General features: G+C 47.8%; 1 protein-coding gene and 1 pseudogene across 3 annotated transcripts in view; both read right to left on the bottom strand.

The window, feature by feature from the left end:
• The window catches only part of LOC143493230 (uncharacterized), a 181,951-nt pseudogene that overhangs the window by 51,299 nt on the left and 121,511 nt on the right, over positions 1–9,141 (bottom strand).
• Positions 6,090–9,141, bottom strand: part of ntrk2a (neurotrophic tyrosine kinase, receptor, type 2a) — a 28,264-nt gene continuing 25,212 nt past the window's right edge. For all 3 annotated transcript variants that reach the window (XM_076991502.1, XM_076991503.1, XM_076991501.1), the window contains 2 exons: positions 7,438–7,596; positions 6,090–7,230 (listed from right to left, as the gene is read on the bottom strand). In XM_076991502.1, the coding sequence (XP_076847617.1) occupies positions 7,045–7,230; positions 7,438–7,596 (345 nt within the window). In that variant the 3' untranslated portion in view covers positions 6,090–7,044. The remainder of the gene's footprint in view (positions 7,231–7,437; positions 7,597–9,141) is intronic.

Raw genomic sequence — 9,141 nt, 5'->3', positions numbered from 1 at the left:
CACTTAGTTTCCATGTTGTCCTTTATTGAGTTTTTTATTCTGCATCAATGTGAATCTATAGACCAGAGAGAAAATAAATGATCTCGGGCCGGAAGCACACAAAACACGTGAAGAATGCTAAGAGTACACTGTGCTTTCGAAACCCTCCAAAGATCAGGGGCTTCTGCTTGAAGACGCCATCTTCATTTGTCCAGAGGTGAACTGGGATGTATAAAAATACCAGGCGATGGACACCGACGATGTCTCGGAGTCAGAAGTAGGACGGGAAGGGGAGAAGGCACGATGGAACGTTAGCTGCTGGTCAAAGGTCAATGGATGCTCCCCTCCATTCACCTTCCATCACTTCCTCCACCCACCTCCACCTCCACCCACCTCCACCTCCACCCACCTCCTGAATCTATTATCTATTCGCCTTTTTGTTTTTTAAATGAGAGATGGCGACATGGCCTCACAAACTGGAAGCATGTGTACCTTTTCTCTGGCAATGACCCGTTGGCGATGTCCAACGGCACCGTGATAAGTAGCGGCCAAGCGGAAAAGGGACACCAGACACCGGCGTTCATACAGGCCCACAGAGCACCTGCGGGCTCTTATGTGCACACTGATAGGCCCACATGTGCTCCACGGATCGTGTCTATACAAGAATGCATTTACACGTTTGTTCTTAAGTAACATTGGTGACACAAATTCATCTTACGGTATTCATGGCCATGTTCAAACATGACTCATATGGCAACATTTTGGAAGGTTCTTTTTTTCTGGTCCTTAGAACTTTGCGAATATTTTAAAGAAACTGATTTGTGTTTTAAATAAAGGTGGTAAAACGTCCTATAAATGAAGATAAATAGATGATTTAGTTTTAATCAGCGTAGTCCTCTACAGTAATGCAGTGTTTACGTGTATGTATATTTGAAAGTAGAATTCCAGAGGTAATGGAACAAACAATCAAATGTAAATGTAAATGTCATGTTAGTGATTATGATTTATTAAAATACGCCTTCAGTGTCTTATCATATTTGCCTCTGTAACAGTCCTGCCATTAAAAAACGAAGTTAAGGACTTCTATACTGCATTTCTGATTTAACCAGTCAGGACCTAATGGTGGGCCATTCAATGAGCACAAATAATGGTCAGTGACCACATAACTAGATGACGACCCTACATATACACACAAATGGAAGCCCTATTACCCTCCACGCTCCACACACACTACAGTCTTTATGGATGATTGAATTATTTAGTTGTCCAAGAAAGACTTATTGACTTATTATCTGTACTCTGAATTATTAATATGCAGAGATGCTGGTTGGGGAGTGTGTGTGTGTGTGTGGGGGGGGGGGGGGGGGGGGGGGGGGTGTTGGTTGTGTGTGTATGGGGGGGGGGTGGCCTTGAGAAATAGATGAATGCTGAAGTAAAGGCGGAAAACAGGACCATGAGTACAGCTAAAAGAAGAGAAATCTGGTGCCATGACCCTTGGATGAAAGAGCAGACTAAGGCCTTATCAGTAATGTCATATTGACCATTGACACTGGATAGTCCTGCAAAAAGAAAGGCCAACAGCTTTTTGACATTACCGAGAATCTCAGGCTATAGGGTGTCATCACTCCGAACATGGCCATTACCAGAGACATAATAATCTGACCGAATGGGGTCATATAATATACGTGGCTTCTACATAGGGCTTGCTTCCGTAACATATATGACTTGAGGCACAGAAAAATAATGAAGAGTGTGCATAAACGTGAAACCGGATGACGTGGGCTTGCTTTTCTCGCGTGCCAGGAGCGCACCACCCCACCGCGGGCGGCCAACACACAGTTCCCCTCATCCACTCCGACTCTGACCAGTGGATGTGGTCGGCCTGATGAATAGATGCGACATGCCAATAGCGCTAATGTCCTCTAGGTGATTGCCGTAGAGCCCAAGAGTTTAACGTCCATCTTTATTTACTGTACGGCATTACCGCCGACCACAAACTTCCAGACCGACGGAATTGCAGGTTTTTATCAGCACAAGAGAAGTCGAGTGTTTAAATTTTGATGAAAGACGGTCGCTTTTCTTCCACGGCAGAGAGGTTTTTTTTTCATATTTTCTGCTCTGTTTCCCTTCAGCTGTTTTGCCCCACAAACACACTGACATTTGTCACGTTTGGTTGCTGTGAGATATTTTGTTTGCACATCTTGATTACAGTCCAAAGGCCTCTAATCACACCTCACACTACATTATCGAGGCGTAATGTTGTCCTCTCATACGCGGTTAGTCCAGGTTAGGACTGTAGGACAGCGCTGTATCACGCGCGCTCTCGTTCTGCGGTACCTCCCGCACGCGCGCGCGCGTACTTACGAGCTCCGTGGAGGATTCGTCTCTGCGCGTGGTGAATAGAAAAAAAAACAACACAACGGTAGCTTCACTTGGCTGTGTTTTTAAAAGCCTTTAGCCCTCAGGCAATTACTTAGTCCTTAATGCACAATGTCAAAACAACCGCATCGATCTGATAATTGATCAGTACACTCACTGTTTTAACACTTTTTTTTTTGGGGTCCAAAAAATTGACTCATATGTGTACATGTGTATTTTGCACACAGGATATTACAATAATATAATACTGATGTGTAGTATTCGTTTTAAATATCGTGATCCGAGCATTCTGCATCATTACTTTATCTTATGTCTAAAAAGAATATGGCCAAAGAATATGACAAAATGTCTTTTGCAACATTACAAGATGAAATCAGCATGCAATTGAAACATCAAATACAGATGTAGTAGTCGAAGGGCATTACTAGTCTGGCACCAGTATCAGCACCAGTATCAACACCAGTATCAGCACCAGTATCAGCACCAGTATCAACACCAGTATCAGCACCAGTGTCAGCACCAGTATCAGCACCAGTATCAGCACCAGTATCAACACCAGTCCAGCACCAGTATCAGCACCAGTATCAGCACCAGTATCAGCACCAGTATGGCACCAGTATCAGCACCAGTACGGAACCAGTGTCAGCACCAATATCAGCACCAGTATCAGCACCAGTATCAACACCAGTGTCAGCACCAGTATCAACACCAGTCCAGCACCAGTATCAGCACCAGTATCAGCACCAGTATCAGCACCAGTATGGAACCAGTATCAGCACCAGTACGGCACCAGTGTCAGCACCAATATCAGCACCAGTATCAGCACCAGTGTCAGCACCAGTATCAACACCAGTATCAGCACCAGTATCAACACCAGTCCAGCACCAGTATCAGCACCAGTATCAGCACCAGTATCAACACCAGTATCAGCACCAGTGTCGGCACCAGTATCAACACCAGTACGGCACCAGTATCAATACCAGTACGGCACCAGTGTCGGCACCAGTATCAACACCAGTACGGCACCAGTATCAATACCAGTACGGCACCAGTGTCGGCACCAGTATCAACACCAGTACGGCACCAGTATCAATACCAGTACGGCACCAGTGTCGGCACCAGTATCAACACCAGTACGGCACCAGTATCAACACCAGTACGGCACCAGTATCAATACCAGTACGGCACCAGTATCAGCACCAGTATGGCACCAGTGTCAGCACCAGTACGGCACCAATATCAGCACCAGTATCAACACCAATACGGCACCAGTGTCGGCACCAGTACGGCACCAGTACGGCACCAGTATCAACACCAGTACGGCACCAGTATCAATACCAGTACGGCACCAGTATCAGCACCAGTATGGCACCAGTGTCAGCACCAGTACGGCACCAATATCAGCACCAGTATCAACACCAGTACGGCACCAGTGTCAGCACCAGTACGGCACCAGTACGGCACCAGTATCAACACCAGTATGGCACCAGTATCAACACCAGTATGGCACCAGTGTCAGCACCAGTGTCAGCACCAGTATCAGCACCAGTACGGCACCAGTATCAACACCAGTGTCAGCACCAGTACGGCACCAGTGTCAGCACCAGTGTCAGCACCAGTATCAACACCAGTATCAGCACCAGTATCAGCACCAGTATCAACACCAGTGTCGGCACCAGTATCAACACCAGTGTCAGCACCAGTACGGCACCAGTGTCAGCACCAGTGTCAGCACCAGTATCAACACCAGTATCAACACCAGTATCAACACCAGTGTCAGCACCAGTATCAGCACCAGTACGGCACCAGTATCAACACCAGTGTCAGCACCAGTATCAGCACCAGTATCAGCACCAGTACGGCACCAGTATCAACACCAGTACGGCACCAGTGTCGGCACCAGTACGGCACCAGTATCAAGACCAGTACAGCACCAGTACGGCACCAGTGTCAGCACCAGTACGGCACCAGTATCAGCACCAGTACGGCACCAGTATCAAGACCAGTACGGCACCAGTATCAAGACCAGTACGGCACCAGTGTCAGCACCAGTACGGCACCAGTACGGCACCAGTGTGTCTGCGCTTCTGTGCACATGGACCGGATGGTTTGGCTGCTTCAACCTTGTTGGTTCTACTTCATCTTTTCTTACGTGCTTCCAGTCAGAAGTCAATAATGCGTAAACAACACTGTCAGCCACGTTGCTGTGAGGTCTGAAGTCAATAGACTCCATTCATTTAGGCCTAGAGTGCCCACCGCTATCGACTGCTCTATAAACATCGAGTCATACACCATTTACTGTAACGTCCAGGACACACACAAACAACTGAAAATGGTGAGACATGACAGTTTATTAAATACAATGTATCACAACCGCCTCAATGTTATGGAGAGCATCTGATCACATGGATACACGTATCGTAACATTAAAGTCATTTTGTGTTGACAGGATTTTTGCTCTTGATTGATTAACCTCATATACAATATGCATGTTTATAAATGTGTGTGTGTGTGTGTGTGTGTGTGTGTGTGTGAGTGACTGGGCATGAATCTATGTCACGCACACGTACTGTTAGAAAATCTTCAGTAAAATCCTCCACCAACGTCTCGCTCTTCTTAAGCGCTGCTTTCCACAAGGTGTGGATAGGTCAAAGCAATATGGCAGCAAGCCCCGCCCCTCCCATCCAGCCTATTGCTTCCGCAGCGCTAACGAGAGCATGTGCAGGCCAGGTGGCCTGAGTGTGGACAGTGGAGTAGCTTATGAACACCTGGACAAATCAGAGAAAAATGGCCTAACGGTTCTGTTCAGGCAGAACTGGTGATTGGCTGATATGTTCTCAGTCTTCTGTAGCCTACAGCCTATAGGTTAAGATTAATATAAGGCAGGATAAGCCCCTCCTTTGTCATTGATTTTTTGTTTTCGTACGAAACATCCTTTGTCAACTTTTCAGCCATACCAACAGAAAAACAGTGCTGACCAGGCTGGTTGCCCAGGACGGTCAGCAAATGACTTGATGCAAATGAGATCATTTACAAGTGGTTTTGGTCAAACACTCTCTTGAAAGTTAACTCACACTGTTTCACACTGCCTGTTGTACCTTCCCTCCTAGTAGCCCCAAAAGTCAAATTATACGTTCACACCGATATAAACACACAAAGGGCTTTACGCACAGAGACCCCAAAATTTAAAAAAAGTACAAAAGTGCCTTATGTTTTAAATAAATCTTGAACAAAACTGAAAGCAAAATGTTCAAAGAGGTAATTTCATACACAATTTGAAGCTCTTTAGTGACATATGACATAACCTAAATTAAAGTGTGTTTGTTGGTGTGTGTGTGTGTGTGTGTGTGTGTGTGTGTGTGTGTGTGTGTGTGTGTGTGTGTGTGTGTGTGTGTGTGTGCAAACTCTAGTGAGGATGTGCAAACTTGTGAGGGTGTACTCCCATCATTCACCTCTACTTGGTAGTTTTGTAGTGATATGTAGTAGAGACAAGCCTCTTACAACATATTACAGGCCTAATAAAACCTATTGTGTAGGACCAAGGGAAAAACGCAGGAAATATAATCAATGTGTTATTAAAAGTGCACTGCTGAATGTAGAGCTGGGACTTCAACGACAACACAGTAAAATAAATAGTACAGCAAACAGATAGATAGCACAGCAAAACTGCTGGCTGGGAAATAAATTCATTCTTTCATGCCCCCCTCCCCCTTTTTAATCCCCCCCTCCCCCACCAAGTAAGGATACTTTCTATGTCTCTTTGGGGAATAGGTGCTAATAGCAGACATTAGTACTGTAATGAAATATATATTACACCATAACAGCTGTGTGGCCCCAGCTTGAGTACTACATCACTGCAGTAAATCAGGAGAGAGAGAGAGAGAGAGAGAGGGAGGGAGGAGAGAGAGAGAGAGAGAGAGAGAGAGAGAGAGAGGGAGGAAACAGAAAGAAAGAAAAAGAAATGGAGAGGGAGGAGAGGCAGGCTATAATTTAGCCTACCCCATCATAATCAGCCACTCAGGGTAATTGGGCTCCTGTCCTAAATGCACACTAACAGTATTGAAGTATGGGCACGGCCTCGTCTCCAATGACTCCATATCCCCTTCTGTAGTGCACTAGCAGGAACACAGCGCCCTTAAAGCATTCTGGTGCTCTCAAGCCTTTGTAGTGAACATGTTCGCTATTTCACGTTCGGTCAACAGCTACAACTCCCGAGTCTCTCAGGCGCAAAACTGCGCTGGTCTCGCTTGGTTTTCCTTGGGGTCAAGTCTTGCTGGGTAATCACGCGCTGCTCAGTTCAGTCCCGACGTGTCCCGAGCCTTTTTCCCGTTTCGGTCCCGTCCTTCTCGGAGAGCGGGGGAGGGGGAGCGGCAGGCGGCTCCTCCGGAGGACCCGCAGATGATGGCGCTCTTCTTCGGATGTTGGGACCAGACGTTGTTTACGGTGCCAAAGAGCTGGAGGAAGCCTGCGGCGCCGATGCGGGAGTGACCCGTAAAATAAGGGGGGGGGGAGCTTCAGCGCCACGTTCCCGTCCCACTCCGGACGGCGGCACACGCAGTACGACCGGTAATGTGGGGAGCGGAGGAGTGGAGGAAGGAGAGAGGAGCGGAAGAGAGAGATAGGACAACAGAGGCAGCTCTGGGACACACACACACACACACACACACACACACCGGCGCTTCCCTCTCAGCCTAGGATGTCCAGGTAGACAGGAGAGGCCTTGGCCAGGTTGAGGAGCAGTCTGTGGATCTCCCTGATGACGAGGCGTGCGTGCGGCTCCCGCTGCCAGCAGCCCAACATCAGGTCATACACCTCCTTCGGGCAGGTGCGGGGCCTCTGCAGCACGCGGCCTTGGGTGATGCACTCAATCACCTGCGGGGGGAGCGAGAGGTCGGAAACGGGTGGTGCGAAGCGAAGAGGGTGTGTGAGGTGGAGCTTGAGAAGATCAAAGCCAGCTGCTAAAGAGTCTAGCTCTCTCTAGTTTGATTACACTGAGCATAGACTTCTCTTTATGTAAAAATCATCAGGCGTGCAGCAAGCAACACGACCCATGGTGTGTGTGTGTGTGTGTGTGTCTACCTCGTTGTTGGACAGCTGGTACCAGGGCTGTTTGCCGTAGGTGAATATCTCCCACAGCACCACTCCAAGGCTCCAGACGTCGCTCTCAGTGGTGAACTTCCTGTACATGATGCTCTCTGGCGGCATCCAGCGGATTGGCAGCATCGTGTGACCGCCCACCTGCACACGCCATGTTCCAAACAGGAAACGCATCACATCACATCACTCTGCTTGCCAAACACAGGTACCAAATACGTAAAAACAAAAAAAACAAGCTCACTCTCCTACATAGAGGAACCTGCATTCAAGACAAAGAGAGACCTGAAGCTTTGGGACAGGGAGCATTTTTATTGCTGCTGGTCTTTACAGTTTTTGTGACATCATCCACATGTTTCCTGGCTTTTCATGGTTCCGAATAGAATCTTCCATCTGATAACAGCCAATCAAACTATATATCCAGTGAATCACTTTTACACCGTGGAACTGAAAGTGAAGGACTGCACTGGAACGGCAGTCTAGAACATTCTGGAGTGTCGTAAGCGTAGAGGTTATTGCACTGACCTAATAGTCGACCCCAAAACCCCTCACTTCATTTAGCAGCACTCCCGTAATGCCCTGCTTCTGAAATATTAATTATGTATTCACCATGCAGCATGTGGATTAGGTCCTATTAATTGTTTTAACATACTGGATTCATCAAATATTAAGAACGAAGCTTTTAAAGGTTCATAGGGTTTATGAGGTTTAAAAACAGCCATTTTTAAAAAGCTGTGTGAAAAACTGCTACACTGCAGTCTAATCTTTATTCTTGAAACGCTCAGCAATGTCAGTAATAAAAGCTTCATAGAGGCTCGTAGTGCTGGTAAAGGTGTTTTTATAAAGCTTCTTAAACTAAAAAAGTTTCAGAGATGTTCGACGTTTCATAAGGTCAACACCAGTAATATACGAGGCTCCGTAAGATCACCATTTAGGGCCAGATTTCTGCATTACACAACCAGCTCTCACAGCTAGGCTCCGCCTCCCAGCCACTGGCTTTTGAGAGCAGCTGTTTCTATGGAAACTGATGTTCTATAGGGCTAATCAATTCTGTGTCTGAGGCAGAAACACACACACACACACACACACACACACACACACACACACACACACACAAAAGCACCCTTCTGACCTGAATTACAATCACAAAACGGGGGTGAGTGCGGCTCTTGACTCAGGAGTTGGAGCGTGCGGTCACGTGACCGGCTCTCGCGAATGCCTGAACTTGAGTAAACTTCCTGAGAAGGCGTCGCACCGGGCCCGTTATCGGCGGCCTGAAATCACGCTCGTTACGAAACCATGCCTTCAACACCGTCAGTTAAGGGGGGGGTACAGCGGGGCCACGCAGACCTGCGCAAGCACGACGCCCCCAGGAGGGGCCGAGTCACGCCCCCCCCCGGTGCTCTCCCTCCACCACATCCTCACGCGCTCCATCTCCCCCCTGATTGGCTTGAGCTCCATCCCTCTCCCGCTCCCGTTCTGTACGCCGCCGTCGCCATGGTGAATGCTAATCTCAGTTCTTTAATGACTTTTTCGGTTTCTGTCGGTCGACGCTGGCACTCTTGTCCTTTTTCCTCTCTGTCACCATGGAAACCCTCCTTTCCTGTTCCCATGCTCCCCCCCCCCCCCCCCCCCCCCCCCCTAATCTGAGAGAGACTCACTGACAGTGAATGCAGGTCCACACGTGCT

Source organism: Brachyhypopomus gauderio, unplaced genomic scaffold (assembly GCF_052324685.1).
Source record: "Brachyhypopomus gauderio isolate BG-103 unplaced genomic scaffold, BGAUD_0.2 sc83, whole genome shotgun sequence".
NCBI lineage: Eukaryota > Metazoa > Chordata > Actinopteri > Gymnotiformes > Hypopomidae > Brachyhypopomus > Brachyhypopomus gauderio.
This window is presented reverse-complemented; position numbering and strand designations above follow the sequence as displayed.